Source organism: Stegodyphus dumicola, chromosome 2 (assembly GCF_044657685.1).
Source record: "Stegodyphus dumicola isolate Sdum_Otavi_A_Nest chromosome 2, ASM4465768v1".
NCBI classification, from domain to species: domain Eukaryota; kingdom Metazoa; phylum Arthropoda; class Arachnida; order Araneae; family Eresidae; genus Stegodyphus; species Stegodyphus dumicola.
Genome location: NC_140769.1, coordinates 260,993,659 through 261,017,630, shown reverse-complemented (window position 1 = coordinate 261,017,630; position 23,972 = coordinate 260,993,659). Strand labels below are relative to the sequence as shown.

Sequence of the window (23,972 nt, the reverse complement as noted above, 5' to 3'; positions counted from 1 at the left end):
GAGTTTGATGCCTTCACCTCTTTCTACCCTTCCGAAAAAGGGGCATCCAACTTTTTCTCCTTCTTCTTTTGTTCTCTTCTGTTGTGCTGCTGAGAAATATGCAAATTTCTCTTGTTGACCTTCATTTTAAAAGTATGTAGTACAGTGAAATTTTAGCGGTCCCATTCTGTTTGTCGAGTGATAATAGGGAAGGGTCACCGTCTATGGAAATGGCTATATCTCATTGGGTGTGACTGCCACGTTCGATTCATGATGCAAAAAGAATCATTTCTTGCGGTGTCTGGGCTATGGATAGGTGAATGATAAATGAATGACAGATGATGAAAGAATGGATTAAAAGTTGAAATTCTACACGTATAATTTATTCAATTAAAAACAGACGTGTACGCCATATTGATTGATGTCTATTGAGACTGATTATGGTGAGTTCACTAACTTTAATCATCATGAAATTTGATTTTTGTTCCGGACAAAATGTATTATGGTCAACTTCTGATTAACAAGCAACATATTAACTGAACCTTGTGTAAAAAAAAAGTCTGATGCGGACACCACATGACTTCCTTGTACGGCCTATTAAATTTCACACATTTTATAGGTATTTCGTTTAAACTTATTTCCTCGAGTTTCATTAGAGATATATGTCTCATTTCATTAGTTCAGCTCTTACTTTTCGGCAAGTCAAAAATGCATAAAACTACAATATATTTTCGCTAAAAATTGTCAAATACAGAAAAACACCAGAAACAGTTTAATAGTTTAAAAAGCAATTTTTACAATTAAAATTAGTTTCTAAGCAAAACAAGCAATTCGGCCAAAGGGCAGAAAGACAGATTTTTCGGGTCAAAAAATTGAAAGTTAACTTTTGGTCCCACTGGGCAAAAAGACACTGAAGTTGGTGCACAAACTGAATTCACTGTTCTACTAAGTGTTTCAAATGTTAACGAATGGCTGTTTCGTTAGGCTTAGTAGCACTTAAATAACTTTTAAATTGTTGACAATTACACAACAATTGCATGCAGATTAAATAAATAAAGGCATAAAAAGCTTCACCGAAAGATAAGAGCAACACAATTCAATCACTTTTAAATCAAAAAATGCACAATTTACCGACATATAAGAATAAAAACCTGAGCTCACCCAGGCGGGTAATAGAGTGAGGTGAGTGTATATATATATATATATATATATGAAGACGTTTGGTACGACCGATTGTAACCAAAAAGGGAGGTGCATAACTACGTGTTATAGTAATTCCATATACAAAATTTCAACGTTCTCAGGCTACTCTTTTTTTTTAAAGTTATGCGAGATACATACGTACGTATGTACAGACGTCATGAAAAAAAAATCTCTTCTGAATCCATTTTTAATCCATTTTATAATCGGTTTTAGAAAAAAGAGACCTTTATTCTGTCCGTCTGTACAAATGTCACGCAAAGGCATCATTACGATAGATTCAGAACGGTCAAAATGGATATTTTCGTTGGAATACGATAGTACTGCCTTTATTCGTGCAAAGAACTAAAAAGTTTGTTTCTTTTTTGTGCGACAATGGAAAAAATTGCTATCGCCGTCTATCAGAATAAAGCAACATTTATATGGGAAATACCAAAAGAAGATGGCAGCGGGGTAACAACATCTATAGCAGATGACGTCACCGTATTTAGGAGCTGATTTTATTTACGAAAGTAGTATGTTACCGCGGTATATGTCATTTGTTCGTGCCAGATCCTTCGCCATATATCAAAGAACATTTCCAGAAAGAAATAAAGAAAAAATAATTAATCCGTTATTATTAAAAAAAATCGTATTGTTATCACTATAACAGTGTTTAATACTAAAATACCAATGCAATAGGTGATTTTATTAATATTTATAGCCAGAGACGCAGGGGAAAATGTCGCCTTTTAACTTCACCAAAGAAAGCTAGCCGCCTTCCATTTGTTTTTCAGAGAAGAGCCAAGCGATAATCAAATATATTTTAGTCATTTGGTTGATTGATTACGCCGAAGCAAGCAATGGGTAAAGTTAGATATGCTTTCGTGGTAAACTTTCTAAGAGAAGCTGATCTATTTGCATTACACACACCGAAATTCATGAAAATCACGCACAGGTAACCCGTTCCCCGGAATTCGAACGCAGGTACGTCTAGTAAAATTCCCGGATCTTACTCACTTGTTTAGTGATGAACTTTTATTAAATCAGTAAATAGTTGTTCGGTCATTTAAACGTGCAAAGACAAGAAATATTTTCGTAAAACTAGGTTATGCAATCCTACTTCGTACCTGAAGATGATGGTAGAAAGAGACCGGTGTAAGTACAAGTTAATGTAGAACAGTGGATGAAAAGAATGCTAGAGATCCTACACAATATCACACAAAAAATGGTGTCCCTTGAACGCACCTCTGAAGCTTCAGAGGCCCTGTTTTGTAAGGGCATCCGGTTGTTTCGAAATACAGCTGTTTAAAGATGGGGGGGGAGGATCTATCTGGTTCTTTCGATTGGTTGTGCATTTCATCTATAAGCCGATGGTGATTTAACATTAGATGGCAAAATTTCACAATAGTTTTAATCAGTTAATAATTTTGTTGTAAATTTTTTAATCCTAATTTTTTTTATTTCCTATATTGCTGTTATATTTTGTATTGTTTCATTTATTTATTGACTGGAAATTGTAAGGGTTATTTTTGGGTTTGATCTAATTTCTGTCCATATGACTTGAATTTAAGTGTTTATTCGTTGCATACAATTGTAGATATTTGAATTCTGACTGAAACGGCTTTGGAATCGTAAATGTAGACCAATTAGAACTCCAAATACAGTTAATTTCGTTCCTAAGGGCTCTAGGTGACATTTGGTGGTCTGTCGCCAACTTACCGACTTTCTGGAATATTCGCGAAAACACAATTTTGAAGACCTACGACTGAATTTTTCCAGAAGTTTCCAGAGCCTATGCCGCATGGTATATATGGGGAAAACCACAAAAACTGCCCACTCGCGGGATTCGAACCTCGGATCGAACTACCTGTCTTCAGCGACTTTTACCGAAAAATCAGTGTTTGGGCATTGAAAATGTGTTTTTCCGAATCTTCAAAAAGTCGTTGTTATCGAAAAATCATCAAATGTCTCAAAGACACGTCAGAAATGAATTGGTCCGTATCTCGCGTTCTATTTGAGGTATTTTTACTATTCAAACTTTGTTATAATCAGAATTGAAAGATTCAAAGTGCTGTCTGTATAAAAAATAAACACTTAAATACAAAACATTGGCCGCAAATTCGATTAAACAAATAAAATGAATTTTAAAATTATTTTCCTAAATGCAACAAATAAATAAATAACTAAGCAAAACAATACACAGCACTACAATAAGGGACAGTAATAATAATTATTACATTCCTTATTGTACATATTTGTATCTTTACAAAGAGCGGTATCTGAATTTTATCATAAGGTAATGTGCTTGGGGTACCATATTTAACATTAATTGTGTAACTAAAAATCCAAAATTCACGCCAAAAAGGAGACAAAATATCTATTTCCATTATGAGAATTTTCGGGTTACGGACGAAATTTTTCAGTAATGAAATTTTTTCGGAATGATTTATTCCGTTGCAAATGTTTATTTGACTGACCCAAATATTCCCATTTTGCGGTTGGCTTTACTTCTTCAGTATTTTTTCAAAATAATTTTACCGTATTTCCATGCTTACTCCCTCTATTTTTAATAATTTTACTAACGAAAATCGAGAGGGATAATTATGTGAAAAATTGAATTTCTGATGAACGCGGTTATAGTGTGAACATAACAAATACCAAGAAATCATACATACATTACAGATAACTATCATAATATTATTTCTTTAAAAGAAATCTAAGTTCTAATAATAATTATTATTATTATTTTATTATTATTATTATTTTATTATTATTATTATTTTATTCTAATAATAATAATTATTATTATAGAAAGTTCTAATAATAATAATTATTATTATTTTATTATTATTATTATTTTATTCTAATAATAATAATTATTATTATAGAGATTAATATTAACATTAAAGTATATAGTAATACAATCATCATTTCTACTTTCCTGTAACTTGAATCTTTGCCGTTCATATTCTTGTCTATACTACTCCTTATTCTACTTAAGCCTCAAATCATCCATAAATAGTTTGAGAATGAGAATCTGCAGCTCATTCGCCAAAATCGTATACTGAGTGACAGTTCGTGTTTGCTTCGCTGTGCTGGGTTGGTTTATTGTATTAGACTGGCAAATGTTGAATGGTTAAAAGGGAAATGTTTGACGTGACCTTCGCAGGTAGTTCGCGAAAGTTCATCTTTTAGTAAGACGAAAAAAATCACTACAGGTATGAATCCATTTTAAAAATTTATGGGAGCTTGTTCTTTTAACGCGTTGAATGAAGCAAATTTAAGCGAATATTTTTTTAATTTTTCAGAACTTTTCAATAAATAGCTAGGAAGGGAAAGGCGTGAGAAAATACAGTATTTGTGTATTTATTTATTTGTTCTATATTCGTGTTCCCTATTATTTTAAAGAGAAAGGCCATTAAACCAGAATCGAACTCATTTTTGTTTTTTAATTTATTGTTTTTTTCGATTTTTTAAGATCTTTCATGGTCGTACCTTAAAATTCTTTTGCCAGTTTTGTTGTTTAATTTTAGTGTTTCAGTTTTGATTTTTGTTTGTGTTTCTTATCTTTCTGATGCATACTTTATATTTTCTTATACGTGAAGTCAATTCCTGCCGATTTGTTCTGCCTTTTTCGTTTGTCAAATGTTTTAAAATATTTAATCTATCGTTTTGACGCTGTAATTATTTTTTCAGAATTCTAAATCATTCAAAACACTATACTTATTGTGCCAAAACGGACACTCGTATTCATAAAATTCGGTCTGTTTTTTCCTTCTGTCTATCCCTAAATTATGATTTAAGATTTATAATTTGTTTGTAACAATTGTTTGCATGCGCATTGTTAACCACTAGAGATTCCTTCTTTATCTTCTGCATAAAAAGTCTGGTAAGGAAGAAATTGGATATTTGCGTTGAAATATGATGCCTGAAACTTTTCGCGATTACAATACTTCCTTTTTACTTCGTACAAGGAAGAAAAACGTTAAGGTGACTTTAGCATTACTTTCCATACAACCTTCATATTCGTATACTACCTGCTGCGCGTTTTGTCTTCAAATATATATTGTGGTTGTTTTTGCGTTTTTGACCTGTTACTGCTATTTTTGGGTGTTTTCTGCAGCATATGCATATGTGGTATTATAGTATCATTACTTATCGTGATATGTATACTTAGTATCATTACTTATCGTGATATGTATAGTTTCATAAGTTTTGATTATCATGTAGTACCCTAACTGATCTTAACAATGCTTGCTGTCTGTAGGTGTAGTAAATAAAAAACAGACGGTTACTAGGCGGAAGAGACGAGAAATTAGAGAAAACCCTAAGGTATTCCAGAGAAAAGTATTTCATAAAGTTATTTATGATTTCCGATGTGTTACCGCGGTTCATGTAAGCGATTCAAAACCTAATGCCGAAACAGACGATAATAAAGTCATTCACCGGTCGCTAAATGTGTTTATATCACCTGCGAATGAATCGGCTCACGCGGTTAATACAGATTTGAAGGAATCTAAGCAACATTTTCCCAATACTGAGCTCAAATCAACGGAATATTCAAGTGTAAAAGAGCTCAAATTAAAGGAATACTCAAGTGTCAAAGAGCTCAAATCAAAGGAATACTCAAGTGTCAAAGAGCTCAAATCAAAGGAATATTCAAGTGTAAAAGAAGAAGATCGTGATCCCGTTCCTGCACTGCATAACGTCGATGCTGATTTGGAATTAGAGAATTATAATAAAATGCCTCAAGAAGTGACCAATTCCTCGAGTGGCGATAAACCTTCTATTCCAACAGGTTAGTACCTACCGTGACCTTTTTTATTTTCTTTCATTTTTGTTAATTTAACTTTTAGCGGTGGGGGGGGGAATGTTGCTTTTTACACTTCATTGCATGTTGCTTCCAGACAAACGAAAAGACCTAGAGAAATTTAATTAATAAAATATTCACTACGGGTAAAAAAACTGCGCCTTAATTATTTCAGAAAAAAATAAATCATGTGCAGTTTGGTACCAGGAATAGAGAATTAAGTTTCGCGTATATTAATTGGCGTCTTTTGACGACAATTTTTGCACAGTTTTTAAGCATAATTATTTGAAAGTAGAAAACATATAAACATTTCCGAAGGGGGTTCAACGGAGTTTGCGCAAAAATTATTGGTCAAATATCACTGAAGGGAAATTCGTTGTCATTTTATGAAACAAAATAACTTATAAAAAGGATAAATTTTCCGAGCTATTTATTCTCAGCATGTCTTAGCTAAAAAAATTTGTCTATATGCTGTATATATGTCTTTTATTTTATACCTTTCCATAAAAAATTTACAGTAGAACTTCAGTTATTCGGATTAAATGCCACTACAACACATCTAGGTATTCGAAAAAAATTAACGGTAGGCTCTGTCTTTTAGTTTAAAGAACTGCTAGGCTTTAATGCGTAAGGTTACTAACGGAAGTGTGAGAATGTTATAGGACAAATAAAACGAATAAAGGATTTCACACACAACATACATTTCATTTTATTTATTATTTTCTGTCTCCTTGAAGTGTGCCTTCGTCATGTAAAGGTTAGCACACTCGGCGCGTATTCGAGAGGTCCAGGTTCGAGTCCCGGGGAGGACATTACTTATTTTTCATGCCTCTTGCTTTAAAAAAGCCTAATTTCTCTACACATTTATTCATTCAAAATAACCCTATGTAAAACTGGTCGATGGTATGAGAAATAAGATACATAGTTTAGGATGTCTGCAGTTATATTCCTAGTAAATGTTAAATCTATAAATGAATTCCCAAATGTACTTGGATAAGTTACTGGACACCAATGATGTTTCATAAAATCAAGTGCCTTTTCATTTCGCGTGACGTCTACATTGCAATCTCCCATTATCATAATACAAGGTCCGGCTATTAATTTCCAGGACTCGGGGTATAACTCAGAAGAAAAAAAGTTTAAATACATAGCCATTTAATATGATTCAAAGTAATCCCCATCAGCCGTAATGCACATCTGTGCTCGGTTGTTCAAATTTCGGAAAGAAGTTTTACAAGTCCTCTTTTGGAATGCTCTTTAATAGTAACGTTACAGTTTTCTTGATGGCTTCGACATCCTGAAATCTTGTTCCCTTCAGCGAATTTTTCAGCTTAGGAGACAGGAAAAAGTCTGCGGGTGCTAGGTCTGGAGAGTATGGTGGATGCTGCATTTCAACGACAAGGGCTAAGAATCGCCTCACAGGCAATGCAATGTGTGGGCGGGCATTGTCATGTAGCAGCAGCCAACTCCCATTCTGTTGAAAATGAGGCCTCACTCTATCATGATTACTATTCCTCTTTACTTGCTTTGGAAACATTAACTGTCCTGACTCGGAACAGGGAGCTTACTCAAGCTATGTTCAATAAATTGTGAAGTAGACAATACACACAGGAAGGGTATACGAAACCATTTATTTTTCTATCTTTACAATGATTTCCGGAACTTCGGAATACAGAGACCAACCACTTGTGGTTTGAACGTAAGAATATAAAAATACTAACTAAAACTCTAACTAAACTAACTTTGGATTAATATACAAGTGCCTACTTTTAAGACTGGCCGTAAATTAACAAAAAGCTGTATGTAGTACAGAGAGCTGCTAAAACTACGATACGTTTAAAATTATCACGAGGATTAAACCTCTGGCCTTGAAGGCAACCAGCAACCGAGTAAAACTACTATGGCAAGCGGCCTGCTTCTAATAACTCCTTCCTCTCTCTTGCTTGGCAAAAAGCCACCACTTAAGTACTTGGCGTTAGCAAGACAAATTTGCATAAATAAGTTAAAAGCTTTTAATACTGGCCGGAAGTAGAAAATAAGAAGTGATAGTAAAGATTTAAAATAAAATAAACGTTAGTAAAACTTAGGATGCTTGCAACTCTACGAATTCGCTTTCGAAGTCGGTCAAGAACTTCTGTGTAGAACTGTCCATTGATAATCATGTTAGGAGGAAGAAATTCATGATGAACGAGTCCATCGCAATCGAAGAAAGCGATTAACATGACCTTGATTTTGGACTTTTCAAATCGAAATTTTTTCTGCCTTGGTGAACTTGGAGGCTGCCATTCGGATGCTTGGTTTCAAGATCATATTGATAACACCAAGACTAGTCTCCCGTGACTATCCTATCCAGGAACGCAGGGTGCATCAGCGTTGTCGATAAGTTCGCCATATGCGCCCAATCTCTATTGCTTTTGTTCGTCCCTTAAATGGTGAGGAACGAATCTGGAACAAATCTTGCGTTTACCTAGGTCTTGCGTCAAAATTCGCCGAACCGTCTCTTTGTCCATGTTCAATTCCTTGGCGAGTACCATTCAAAAGTTCTTGAGCAGGATAATGCTTCCTCGCCGTAAACTTGTTTTAACATTTTGTAGGTTTCCGCAGCTGTCTTGCGCAATTTGAAGCAAAATTTAATGTTAATTCTTTGCTCCAGTTTCACTTCGACAATAGGAATTTAAGAGCTACGTTTTAATGCGCCTTTCCACGAGAACCACTTGCTTCAGAATGGCGCCGATTGCACTGCACATGCGCAAGAAAACGTTCTTCAATATGCAATCATTAGCGCCATCTTCCGACTTTTCGTTCTCCTACAGTTACGTCAGTCCTGGAAATGAATACCCGGACCTTGTAGGAACATGTGTATCTACAGTAAACTTATCGTCGATCGATAAAGTACTCTCAGAGTATTTCGTCAATGCCCTAAACAAGAGCATCTTCACACATATGTACGGATACTAGAATCAATCTTAACTGTCCATTAACAATTACATCAACCATGCAAATATCGCCTGCTTGTGAAACCTGTATTCTCCGTTATGTCGGTACACAATTTGCTACATTTCTCAAAATCGCAACCCCACTAGCTTGGCGAAATAAAATACAGCAAGCACTACTCGAACAAACTGACTATCTACTCGCTTTTGTATACGAGACGACCTTGCCATAAGTCCATGGAGCCCAATTTTAATTTTGTAAGTGTGTGCTCTTTTATCTGTCTGATGATGTATTGAGGTGGATTGTAATATTTGTAGTTTGGAAGATACAAGCATTCGCGCAGTCTTGCCTAGTCGTTTAAATCTGTAGCAACTATATAAGGTATTTCTCCCGCCTTCCGCTTCACGCGGCAATTAGTGAAAATTCAATCGATGTACCAGGCGAAAGCCAACCCTTGATTCACCGCAACCACGTGCCACCCTCTTTTGTTATCGAGCGCAAGCAGTTGACTCACGACGGGGGGCTAAACGCCTTCAATTGTGATAAACGCTTGTTCTCTCCTCCTGTGTCCAAACACGAGGACTCTCAACGATTCTTGATTTTTGCGTATCTGCTCTTTCATCAACTTTAGCGAATGCTTCTCTCTTAATTACTTCATTTCTCTGAACGAAGATGTGGAGGTAATTGCAATAACTTGCAAAGGTACTCCGTAATTCAAACGCCTTGGTCCTTGGTCCTAGCGTGCCTTCGTGGTGTAGTGGTTCTGCACGCTGGACCGGTATTCCAGAGGTCCGTGGTTCCGTTCCCGGTGAAGCCGTTTGCTAATTTTTCATTTTTCCTACTTTAATTTAATTAACGTTAATTATTCCTGTCGTTCTATCCCGGATACAGCTAAGACCAACATCTTCATCCGCTATTATCATCACCGATAACTTCTTTTGCGATACCGTCAACAATTATGGCTTCTGTAATTAATTAAATGGCATCCAAAATCATCGTAATGACCATAGGAAAGCCAGTTTTTAATTTCCTCTATCGTGGAATCTCATGAGGCCTGTGATGTATGAAAGCACTTCAGAATATTGACATCGTCTTGAAATATTAAGACCATTTTTAGTGCTTGATGACTAGGGTCCAGTACATAAAAAACCCTACAAATCATCCTCAAGCTTATGACCCAAGACTAGGGTTCGGTATGTAAAAAGCCCCCAAATCATACTCAAACTCATGATAGTCTTTCTGTAAAAACTGGGGAAATTTTTGTTGAGATTTCCTGGAAGAACGCTGTGGCTAGGGAATAAAACTTTCTTATAATTGAGACATAAACATATATTTATCATTCGGGTTCCCTGTAATTTGTCTATGCGCCATCATCCATTCCGCTCTGTGCGTTTGTGATCCTGTTATAAGGTTATTATTTGAAACTAACCTGTCATTCATAATCTCAGCTTGTACTGGAACCAGTCTTTTTCGTTTCCTCACCAGAATGCAGACCAGTTTGATGGTATTTAAGCTGAGGTTATGGATTGTAAGACAGAGCGTGGTTTTGCCTTTCGTTGGCTTGTTACGTTAATTCCTTCCAGCTCCGGTAAGTTTGTAATTATTCGGCTTCGCGTTATTGCTGCCGACGTAGAAGTCCTGATCCAGCTTAGATTTAAATTTAATTGTGTAGTCTCTGGCTACTAGCCTACGTTTTAAATTGAAACAGACTCTTACTTTACTTTTATCACTATGACAAGGGTCCAGAAAGTTTCAGACTTAGCGATAATTCGCTTTACATCTGTTAGGATTTTGTATAGGTTTGTCAGGATTTGTTTGGAGGGTATTTAAATTTACCAAAACAAGGAAAACCTATAATATAAGCTTATTGCTTTCAATGAGTGCTTTTAAAAAAAATTTTAACACTTTTTCTCATCGTCAGCAAAGGAAAAATTTCCCTTAAAAGTTTTTTTTTTTTTATTATTATTATTTTTTTTTTTTTAATCTAACATACGCTTAAAAATTCAGAGACTTCGTATTTCATTTAGTTAACATAGACTCACTGCCTTTATAGAGTCATTAGATTATTTTGGAGCGGGAGGCATGAATAATTTGTATTGCCTTTGCCGAAACTCGAACCCTCGACCTGTCGAATACGCGTTGACTATGCTTCCAGTTACACAACGAAGGCATGCAGAAAGGAGGAAGAAAATACCTTATAAATTCGCAGTAGAAGGAAAACCAAATTTGGGGCTTTTGGCGTTAAACTTTCAGAATATCGATGAGATAGTACAATATACAAGATAATAAAACTTTTCCATCTTTGCGATTATAATCTTGAAATATTTTCAACTTAGTAACGAAGTAGTGTGCATGATATGTTACGAATAAGCCTTTTTCTGATTTTTTATGCATGATAGGAAGATAGTAAGTGTTTTATTATTTCCCAGTTACGAGTAACGGTAATCGGTGAGTTCCAGTTGAATTGGCGCACGCCATGTGAATCACCGGCTGTTTGCTGACATGCATATTCGGTTAATTGTTTGAAGCAAGATCATTGTTTGAAGCAAGAACAATACAGACTTGCTTCACTTTGTAAACAGATTCAGGATCCTAGCCTCGTTCGTTTTTGGCTTTTGAAAATCAAGACGATTCTTTGAATGATTTCGAAATAGCCGATAGCTTCTTGCTAAGAAGTTTACCAATTCTGTGCCTGGATTTGAAATTTTTCAACTCATTACAAACATTAAATGGTCTACCAATTTTTAATGAAACACCAGAGCTTTGTTACATAATAGGCCAACAAATTGGCACAATCAACGTTTTCATTTTCAGCTTTTTTCGTCAACAACCTCCTGCAAAAAATCGCTTCTTCGTTTCAAGAACGAATAGGATTGTGGAACAGTGGTTCTCAACCTTTTTTGCCCCAGGCACACAAAGGGGGAAATTCTCGCCATCAGATTCTGTCGCCAAATCACTTGGCGAATTTTCCTTCTTCCTTGTAGCGGCGTAGAAGACAAACTGGTTTACATTACGCCTATGGAGCCTTTCCTTCTTTACATATAGACGTTCTTTGCCCCAGGTACCCCTTTCACCACTGCTAAACAATCATCCCGCGACCTCTTTGGCATGTATGCATGCATACATACGCACATACATGAACATACGTATATACATACCTACACTGCGGGGAAAATAGGAGAGTTCGATATCTCCCGTTCTACTGGGCCGATTGACGAAATTCAAATTGCGTTTTTCATCTCTGGAAAGCGTGTCTTAGGATATATATTAGATTTATATATATAGTATTGTTCTAATATAGGTATTTTAACAAAAAATCGGACTTTTTCTGAAATAACATGTCAATTTTTTCCATTTTCGATTCTACGACTTAAGTTATGCCTAAATATTAAATTTTATAAAATTTGGTGAAAAACTTACCGAAAAATTTACCTTGGCGCATTTTTTTCAGTTTGCGCCAAGAATAATTCACTTGGTGAACTTCTTAATATTATGGCAACCTATATTCTTTTCCCTTTTTACATTGTGCATAAGCGTAAAAAAAGTCGCATCTTTCCTACTTTCAAATAATTTTAACAAAGTGCCTAAACCACATTTGATGTTGTTATCGCTTTCAACAAATATGCCACATTTCGAAACGCGACAATATATAAATTTACGTACAGCTTCGGAAATTTTCTTCGGAAAAATGAATAAAAAACTCTAATTTTTTGCGGGTATGCCTAGAAATACATCTGCTTTATGATTATAGATTATAATTCAAAATATTTTTCGAAAAATTATTTAAAAATAAATCATAAAAAAATGGGTGAATTTTATTTGGAATAAACCTCACTTTCGAATTACGAAAGGAAGAATCAAATAAGTTTAATAAAAAAGCTATATTAATAAATATATACCAAATTCAATTAACACTGAGGAGCTAAATTTTTTAGAGCAAATTTTTTAAAAACGATTCGTGCGATTTTTACAAAACTGGGCAGTTTGGCGAAATTTGAGTCGTAGAATCGAAATATGGAAAAAAGTTGGCATGTCATTTCAGAAAAATTCCAGTTTTGTGTCAATATACCTATAGTAGAACATTGCTATATATATATAAATCTAATACATATCCTAATTTGCGCTTTCGAAACATGTAAAACGCAAGTTGAATTTCGTTAATTGGCCCAGTAAAATAGGAGATATAGAACTGTCCCCTTTTTTTCTGCGCAGTGTATATTAATTAATTCATTCGTTCTTCCTTTCTTAATTAATTAATTAATTAGTAGATATTTAATTTGAAAGACAATTAAAAGCATGTAAATGAAAAAAAGAGCACAACTCTGCTGTACTTAGACAGAAGAACATATCCAGATAACTGAACTTCTACTGTATTTTGAAAATTTTAGTCCTAAAATAAAACGATATAATAATGTAACGTATTTATTTTGTTATAGCAGGAGTATCGCATTTTTAAGTACAGTTTATGTAAATGTGTCTCACACTTTCTTTAAATAACCCTTTAAACTGGATTCATAAATACATGTAGGTAGTTTCGACATTGTATAGATTCGCTTCCTGTTGTCTGTGCTAATTTTTCTAGGATATTAAACAAGAAATTTATTCATATTGTTAAATAATTAAAAGTCGCTTACGTCTAGTGTAAACGCCTTTTCCAAATTCAGAACAAGGGCAATATATAAAGAACGAGAATGATGTTTATGAGGAAGTCCTTACAAACCGGCAGTTGCCGGTAAACCTTCAATGAAATGAAATCTATCCTCTCTCACTCCTCCCCCCACACACTTTTATTTGATAGATATTTGTAACAGCATTTAAGGAAAAGCTGCTGTCTGTCTTTTCCTGATTTTGCCCCCCAGCATGCCAGACAGGACTTACCTCCCAAATCGTGTTGCTGTCTTTTCATTTTATTTTTATTATTTTACATCAATAAATTAGCTGTGATATTGTGGAACGCATGACTGGACAATGCCAGTAATATTAATTTATTTGCACTTTATATCTCGAATTTATAGTCATAAGAGATGTTACTCATTTGGTAACCAGACTTAAGTACCTTTTGTTCAGGAACAAAGACGTGCATTATTTCTTTTCAAAAAATGCTCTCGGTGTTTTATTTGTTTTTTTCATTTTTTGGTATTTAATATATTAATTCTTTTAATCAAGAAATAACAATTAAATCAAAAAGAGGTTATGCATTTAAAACTGAAACAAAAACAAAACAATTCACTAAAATTAATGCAATTAGTTTTGCAAAATATAATTAATAAATTTTTGAAAATTCATGGTTCTTTTTCAAGACTTAGCGTATTATTTATTATAAGCACTCGAGGGCTATCTGCCTGAGGGGAGGGATGCCTTCGTGGAGGACTTTCTAAGGGAAATTGGCTCATGTCCACGTTACACCTGGGGAAAACCGTGGAAATGCCCATGCAGCCAGCCCGTTCGCGGTATTTGAACCTGAGGCATAACTTACTAGTGTTCAGCGACTTTACCGCTCGGCCACTCTTTCAAGGAGCAGCCGAGGAATGTTTAAGGGAGCCACATTTTCGAATTATGTCTTATTGATTGTGAATTATACGGAAGTAATTGTGAATAATTGAAAAAAATATAAAATAAAAAAATTAATTTAATTTAATTGAAATTATTAATTAAAAAGTTAATAATGCAATAAAGTAATTTTTTAAAATATTTTTTAATTTTAATTAATCCTCAAAATATAATCTCCTTCGACGTAACCCTAGCAAAAAAAAAAAAAAAAAAAATTGTAAAAGAGCTACAACCGCGTTTTCTGGAGTTGGAGTAAATTCGCCCAGTAAAGTGAATTGATTTTTTGAATCAATTCCAGAGCGGATCGTCCAACTCATTTGTCATTAAAGTAACTTATAAAGAAAAAGAAAAGGGCATATTTATCAACTGGTTTTCAGTGAGAAGGGCAGGTACGGTATTCGTTGCCAGAAATGTTTACACACAATCGTTTGTTCTAGTCGCCAGTGCAGTCGGGTTAAGTTACTCTCTCTGTGTCCTTTCGTTTTCTTTTTTTTTTTTTTTCCCTCTATTGTCACATATTATGAAACTTTTGTTATTATGACCGTCACCATATCATAAACACAAGTAACAAATGAAATTATTGTTGAGTTACCCAGTTCAGGGCCACTGTATGGCAAGTTTTTCTTCTACTGCTAAGACTTATTTGCAAGAAATTCTTCGCACTATGCTATTGTAATAATCAAATATCGATTCTCTATTCGTCCAATTTTGGTCTGCTTTATTTAACGCCAGAATTGGCGTTGAAAACGTCGAAAAAGTCGAAAACGATTTGGGACAACAGAAAAGAGAATGCGTATGCCCTGAATTTTAGCCATTTTCCTCGACCTCTTTTTTTTTTTTTTTTTTTTTTTTTTTTTTTTTTTTTTTTTAGGACAATGGCGTAAAATAATTTTCAAATTCTTTTCCGTTGGGAATAAAACTAACATTAGAAAATTTTATATTTTATATTTTTGTACAATTAACATTTTTTGTTTACTTTCGTGTCTAACTCATGTCTAGTACGTATAGTATATATATGTTACGGTGAAACACCGAAATCTGGAGAATGTCGACTTTCACCTGTGAATGTCAACATTCACATAGTCTCTTGGTGTATGTCCGAAATATTTTCCAAATACTCTTATTTCTGATTTACACCGGTCAATGTCGGCATTCACCATGTACTAATGGTGAATGTTGAATATATAACAATATTATATTTTTTTCTCCGTAATTCAGTCGCGAATAAACGCACTTGAGACTTGAAATAAGAACTTGAGAACCTAAAACACATAATACATTCAAAATGAGAAAGGAAAATAATAGAAGTTAAAAACTTATTTAATTATACAGTACGTTCTAAATGAGAAAATAAAATAACAGTCATAAAAAACTTACTAAATTATGTGATTCAAATCTTATTTATTGCAACAACTTAAACTATTATGGCACTTTATGACCTCTCTTTTCGACTTTCACCAGAGCATATCTGTGATTGTCGACATACACCGGTGAGGGTCCGAATGTACAAGAATGTAGTGAAATATTCGATCTTTCACCGACGTATTTGGTGAATGTTGACATTCTCCGGTGAAAGTCGACATTCTCCAATTTCGGTCTTTCACGGTAACATATATACACTATACGTAATTTAGATGTGATAATACGTAACGTACATTTTGCAACGTCTAAAGAAAAGTTTTTTCTGTAGATTGTGGTAGAAGGAAACGTGGACGAAGAAAGGGATCAAAATTTTCCAAAGAAACAGCGTGTTTTCTAAGAGGACAAAAAAATTACCAGCCAGACAAGAATAATCTAGGAAATGTAAAATTTGAGGATACAAATAAAAATAGTAAGAATAATACCAAGGAAAGCAGTACAGAAAACGAAGTGTCTACAGAACGTAAGAGTTTGCAATTCTATAGTTTGATTATTATATATATGTGTCTATATATGTATGTATACGTAATTCATCCTGCGTTATGCGTTACGTCGCACATAATGCTGTCGAACATTGCATCGTTATTTTTTGTGATAAATCGGGAATAATTTATAATCTGTCGCTTAAAAATATGCATCTCAAGGTCATTGCCAGCCCAGCCCATATGTGATCATAACGCGTGACGTCATTACCACACGGCATTTATTTTCTCCACCTCATTTGGAACTGTAGCTCCAGGTCAGCTTTCATTCGCACGCTTTTTAGGAAGCGAAACGGAAATGAAGTGGAAAAAAATTGCGTGGTACGTGGCTAAAATCGTCTGCTGATGCTACCGTTCCCACGGTTACGAGGCAAGTAGAGCGGCGGAAAATAACCTTGAAGTTCTAACGATCGGGAGCTGCTGTACGTCTTAAGTGTGAGCTCTGTTAATTCTGAAATATGTTTATGTTATTGAGAATATTGTTATATGAGGGATTAAGTATTTTAATATTGTTTTGTTCTGTTGACTGTTGTGTGCTGTTATGTTTCGCTGTGTGTTTTGTTTATTTTGTTCTTGTAGATTATCTGTTGCATTAAATTTCCACCACAGTGTGTAAATGACGATTTCGCAAATAAGTATTAATCCAAAATCGAAGCTTTTTGCAGAATCACTGCACTAAAACCGTACCTGTCAAGGTCCATTGACAAACAAGGTTATTATCCTTTTTCTAATGTTATTAGTTCAGTGACGTCACTTAACTGATAGAAGTGGGAGAAATAAAAGCACCGTTACGTTTAGTTCCCCAAACAAAAACTATGAGTCAGTGACGTCACGGGGTCAAATATTTCTGGTCGGAAGAGCAAATCTTGTTGTACAATGATCTTAGTATTTATAAATACGCGGCAAATAAAATAGAAATTCGACACCTAAATACTGTAACAGTAAAGTGAATACTGGCAAAATTTCGAATCGAATTAGCGAAATAATTTCTCCTTCAGTCCGTTCTTGATATTTAAAAGAATAATATTAAACGAATTTAAAATATTTAGGTATTTGAAACGATTATATACGCTATACTGAACCGTGAATGAATAATCGAACCTTTAGTTTAACTACTTATGCTCAATTAATTTAAACAGTTGCCCAATGGCAGATTCAGTTCAGTGAACTGGTAAATGAACTATTGCTTTTAACTCAATATAATTCATTTACGAGCTTTTCATAATATTTCTAGAAGTTATTTTATTCATGATATACTCTTAAACTTAATACCGGGAGGGAATCCCTCATTCGAATGCATTTAGTCTCAAAACGGTATTTCGCGTTGAATCACTATAAAATTATGATTCACTTTTCGAACTGTTGCCATCAAATATTATAGCACTGTATTATATTTAAGAAATTAAATAATTAAGAATCTGTATGTATGTTTCTCGCATTGGGAAAAAACAACGGAACCTAGAGCCATCCAATTTTGAATAACGTAGTCCTCCTCCCGAACATGAGCACCTGGAAGCCCGAATTTAGAATTTGTTTTATTATCTATTTCATATTTATTAAAACTTTAACGAATTTTTGATTAACAAACTCAACGATTTCAAAGCGAGTAATAATAACACCATACGGAATAAAACATTTCGTGCGTATCATAAAACATCTCCATCGTGCGAGACTGTCTACAGAAAATTCTACAGATAAGCTGTTTTTAAATATTTTTAGCCTAAATAAAATCTGAAACTTTTCAGATTTTTTAAAATTATTTTATATTATTATTTTTAAGAAGCAGAGGGAAAAAATTCAGCACTTTTTTAATTATTATTATTATTATTATTATTATTATTATTATTTTAGTTTCTCCTGAAGAAGAGAGATCTCTGTATTTGATTATCATCAGAATCTGAGCCAAACTCGTGTTGCTTTTTTCCTAATTTTCAATGGTTGATCTAAAATCGAAAACGAGCTGTTTCGCGTCGTAATTTTCTATTTAGCGAAGTGTTCCTGACTTTTGGCAATTCTTATACTTGTTTCGACCTTACTTGGTGGCTTTATCTCGCATTTGGCGACTCTACTTCAGGAAAAAAATTTCTTTTTTTCTTCGATAATACTTAACCACTATTATTTGCACTTCATATTTTTTTTTTTTTTTTTCCCGATAATATTATCGGGAGGGGGGAATTCCCCCCCTCCCGATAATACTTCAGAGAAAAACAATTTTTTTCGATAATACTTACTTTCCATGTTAACCGATTTGTTGATCAAAGTATTTCCAATGTTGCAGCATTTAAACACCATATAACACAAGGCTTACAGAAGTAAGTTTTAAAAAAAATCACGAAATAAAATAAAATTACGAATTTACTGATGAAACGAAAGAAATAAATATCAGAAGGAAGAGAATGTCATTTTATCTTGAACAAACACATGGAGAGGAGATCACATGTTTAAAAAAATTAATCGGGGAAGCATCATTTTAGGGAAATTGTGATGAAACAAATTCTCGATTTTCTGGAAACTGAATTACATTTAAATTTTCATTTTCGGTTTATTCATTCCTCTCCGGCGATAAATTAAGAAAACGTTTCAATAGTTATTCTCTAGATGGCGCTACATCTCAGTGTTTCTATTCATCTAGGCCGCAATGTTTTCACCTTTAGTTGCATTGTGATGCCGAAGTTCATTGGAGAATTAGACATGGATGATGGGATAGAACTTTTGTAACGCTTTACTAAATTTTGGCGCATTGTTTTCTTAGAACTTTCGTTTTAAAATGAAGAAAAAACAATACATTATTCTTTAAAGAGATTACAGATTAAAAAAGATCAGGTGCTGATTTTATTTATTTACCCTTTTTCTCATTATTTTGTTTATTTCCTTTGTTTACTTATTAGTTTATATTAATATTATTTGTATGAAGTGTCTTTTGCTAGACTTGCAGTTGAAGCCGCTTTAGTAAAAAGGTATTATTAATTAGTTACACTTTTTTTTTTTTTTTTGTAATTTTATAGAAGTTTAGACTATCAGTGCTTTAATTTTTTTTAAAAAATATCTTAATTCCATTTAGCTGTACGTGTCTGCGCTAAATTAACGTACGTTCCAATTTAGGTACGTTTTACCTATTCGGCCGCTGTTGGGCTATAAATTATAAGAACAGCATTTTTGTCGTGCCATCTTAAGCAAGTCATAATTATGTAATGTTTGCCATTAACGTCATGTTACAATTTACGAATGTAAGTTACAAATTTTTATAATAATAGTAGTGATTGTATCTGGAACTTTTATTTGCAGTTGTTTCGTTTTGCAACTGCTCGAAAATGATTTAGTGGCACTTGCGCACAAATAAAAAATCAGGGGTACTTGTGCACAGGAAACTTGTATGGATAATTGTAATTTGTATAGTTTAGCGGCAGTTCATAAAACCGCATCTTCATTGTTATCTGTTGATTTTTTTATTAAATTCTGGGCTTCACAAATATAGATAGTTCACAAAATGTTTATACAATATATATGTTAATGTATAAAGAATGATAAATGCCTTAAGTCAGGTACCTTTAAAATATCACCAAAATACAACACATTTTAAAACTCACTATCTTTATAACTTGTTTCTGATTCTGACATTTAGTGTACTTATTTTAATAGCCTTAATAAGGTATTTGCTACTTTTATTTTATATTCCAAATATTAAAATATTGTAAATGAAATATTTTTTTGTCATCCACATTATAACGTATTATGTACTGTAGTTTATAAACAAATCAGGAATTTGAGCTGATTCCCCCCGCCCCTTTAAAAATCGAAAAATAATGCGCTGTTAAAATGGCCTACGATGAAAATAATAGAATTACATCTTCTTTAAAAATAATATTACTTATTTTTTTTTAAATTTTCGTAACTCCAAAATTAATTAGTTTTTTTAACATAACTAAAGATAACTTCTAAAAGTTTTACATGAAGGATTTAGTAACTGACTTAAGTTTTACTTTTTGTAGCCTAAAGAGGCAATTTACGCAGAAGGGCTATTAATTTCGTTTTGGCATTTTGCGTTGTCCACTATAAAAAGGTATTTCAAATTGCTGTCACCAAATATTAGAGCCGTGTGTTATATTTAAAAAAATTAAATAATAAAGCATCTGCATGAATGTATGCTTCTTGCATTGTGAAAAAACAACGGTACCTAGAAACATCAAATTTTGAATAACTTAGTCCTCCACTCGAATATGGGCATATTTCAGCACAAATCTTGAATTTCGAATTTGTTTTATTATATATTTCATATTTTATAAAACTAACGAATTTTTCATTTACAAATTTAGGGACTTCAAAGCGAGGAATGGCAACACTGTACGGGGGGGGGAGGGGAATTATCTCCAGCGCGCGAGACTGTGTATCGGAAATTTTAAAGCTATGCTTATTTTGTGATATTGCTGTTGAATAGAATTTTATGGTTTAAGTGTGAAGACTATGATATTTAATAAATAAAGGTAACACACAAAACGTTAAAAAAAAGTCCCATATAAGGGTAATATGAAATCTAAAAGCTCTCAGGTTTTTATTTTATTTTATTATTATTATGACCAATGGTTTCGGAGTAATTGTGCATTCAATAAATAAAATTATAATTATGAGAAGGCTACAGTCAGAGCAAGATCGGACCCTACTTTAAAAAAAATCATGTCAAATTCATCAGTAAATTATAAACCTGATTGATCGTTTTTGTCAGGGTGTTCGAAAGTGTCACTTATAGTCTGTAACTGCTTACAACCTCTTAGAAAATCTCATGTTCCCCCAGGAAACATGTGCGCAAATGCCACCTGCGCCGAACTGCTATCCGCTCAAGTGTCACATCACCGTTAAAAATAAGTTGTTTTTTTTTTTTTTTTTTTTTTTTTTTTTTTTTTTTTTTTTTAAAAGAAGCAAAATAAAGTATAGCTAGATCTTATTAACTGCGCTTAATTCAATTAAATTCACAATGCATTATTATTCAATTAAATGCTGTGGACGTTATGTGTCACTTCATTTGCAAGAAAAATGCTGGGAATCCCTTATTTAAGTTATCGTTTCGTTTATTCATGGCATATCTGCTTGACATGAATTAAAATACATTAAACTACTTTTGCTCTTATTAATAAAACATGTTTCTAACGCTTAGTAAATTACGTACAGAATTCTTTTTCCCTTTTTTTTAGTCGCAAAAAAATTAGGGTGTCATATTTCAACGAAAATATCCGTTTTGACTGTTCTCGAATCCATTTGAACGATGTTTTTCCGTGACATTCCCAAAACGGATCGTAAAATGGATTCATAAGAGATTTCTTTTCGTTCGCGCGAAACGTTATATAACCCACTCTGTTACCTGGCGCGGTCAGCTCTTTTTTTTTTTCGTATATGTTGATAAATTGGGCGTTTTTCACTTTAAAAGTGATCGAATTATGTTGTTCTTACGTTCCAGTTAAGGTTTCTTTGCGGTTAGTTAATCTGCATGCAGCAGTCGTCGTAGAATTATCAGTAATTTAGAAGTGGTGTTAAGCCTAACGAGACTGCTATTTGTTTACATTCGAAACCCTTAGTAGAATAATGATGCACCAACTTCAGTGTCTTTTTGCCAAGCGGGACCAGAAGTAAACTTTCAGTTTTGTGCATCAAAAATGTGTCTTCCTGCCCGCCGGCCGAATTGCTTGGTTTACCTTAGAAATCTTAATTTTTAATTGTAAGAAATTTTTTTTAACTGTTTTTATTTGCATTTGGTTTTTTATGCTTTCCAATATTTTACGATTTATAATGAAGATGCTTCGTGTTTTTATGTATTTTTTGCTTTGCCTCGAATGAGGAATATGAAATTCCTGAATATAAGTTTAAATGAATTGTAGCAAAGAATGTATATAATTTAATAGGCCTTACAAGGAAGTCATTTGGTGTCCACACCAGATATTTTAAAATTAAAAATACAGTGTACAGCATTTTTTTTAATTGAAGAGACAGCATAGGACGGGTGGTATGTGTCAATTTTGCTTTATTTTCAGATTCTTTGCTATTTTCGATGCTTGGGGAAACAAAAAAGTTTTTTTTTTTTTTTTTTTTTTTTTTTTTAAGAAATGCGACTGCAAGTAAAGCGTTTTGCTTTGCGAATCCAACGAAAATGCGTCTGTGGCAACAGCGCTCAGTTTATTGTCCTAAACATGTGGCGATGTTAAAAATTGCCGTATTGAGCAATGGCGGGAAAAGAGGGGCTCGTGGGTAGGAGTCGGCTCAGAGTCGAAGCTTATCGACACCGAGCGGAGGATTCAAGGTCGAATTGCAATTAATAACCTCGTCGCTTCATGCTGGGTGACTTGTAAAAAGTGAACAAACTTACCGAAGGTCTCAAAAAGCGCTGCAGGTTTTATAATAATCGTTAAAAACTTGACTCCTCGGCAGGGGATTAGGTCGTGGTGATTAAATCAGAATAAGTTAATCGTTACAAGGAGAGATTTTCGCTACTAAATCTTGGAAGATTTCAGCATGAGTAGATAGTATGCCCGTGAACCCAAATACTCAGAATCGTCTGTGAACGCCTTGTAATTTTATGGCATTTGTATCTGCAAGATTGAAAACAAAAGTGTTCAGATGGTATCCAGACGTCTGCACTCGTCTGCATCCAGTATTTTATTTCTCGTCTCGTCAGTTTGACTTCGACTGTTTGATAAGCTGCAGCATTCGTGTGAGTAAACATCTTACGTGTTTTTGCTCTTAACTTCTCTACGCATGCAATTTTTGTTTTGGAGTCAGATAAAAGATAGCGTATTTAATATACTAGTCGCTTAAAATAGTTATATCATAAAACGCAAAAAATATAAAATGATTTTAATGAGTCCACTTAGTATATTAATATTTCTAGTTAGACATCTGATTTAACTGCATTTTTATTTAAATCAATCAGATTAAGAAGTAAAAAAAAATATTCTTAAGAACTAAGTTTATTACTTTTAATTCGCTTGGTTAGATAATCAGTAGCACATAGATTAAATGTTAAATTTAAATGTCTTACGCTTTACTGAATGGCAACACGCAGGAACCTGGAAACATTTAAAAAAAAAAAAAAAAGAATTTTACTGAAGGCAGAGGTGAAGTATTATTTTTTAATAATTAAGTTATTTTATTAAAACTGAGAGATAAATATCTTTTATTTTACCGAATGACAACAGTCTCGCGCGTTAGGGGTAAAAGTGTTTTATTTAACAGTATTGCCACTTCTTCTTTTTAAATTCTGAGTTAATATAAAAAAGAATCATTGAAATCGTACAAAATATAAATCAAAAACAAATTCAAAATTAAAGTGTTTTATTTCGAACAGTGTTGCCACTTCTTTCTTTTAAATTCTGAGTTAATAAAAAAAAAAAAAATCATTGAAAACGTACAAAATATAGATCAAAAACAAATTCAAACTTCAAGCTTCTCAGTGATTCTCGGGTGGAGGATTACGTATGCTCAAAATTTGATAGCTGTAGGTGTTGCCACCTACAAATAGATTCTTCATTATTTAATAGTAGAGATAGCAAAACTTGCTTGTTTAAAAAATAACAGCGAGATATTGTAGGTTAAAAAGTTCGATGGTAAAATATACCTGTATTATTTAATAG

At 33.5% G+C, this 23,972-nt stretch overlaps 1 protein-coding gene across 1 annotated transcript in view; it reads left to right on the top strand.

Annotated features, from left to right (window-relative positions):
- Positions 1-400: 400 nt before the first annotated feature.
- LOC118199685 (uncharacterized) overlaps positions 401-23,972 on the top strand; it is a 69,735-nt gene continuing 46,163 nt past the window's right edge. The window contains exons 1-3 of the mRNA XM_035371591.2: positions 401-422; positions 5,429-5,959; positions 16,146-16,337. Coding sequence (XP_035227482.1) covers positions 401-422; positions 5,429-5,959; positions 16,146-16,337 — 745 coding nt within the window. The remainder of the gene's footprint in view (positions 423-5,428; positions 5,960-16,145; positions 16,338-23,972) is intronic.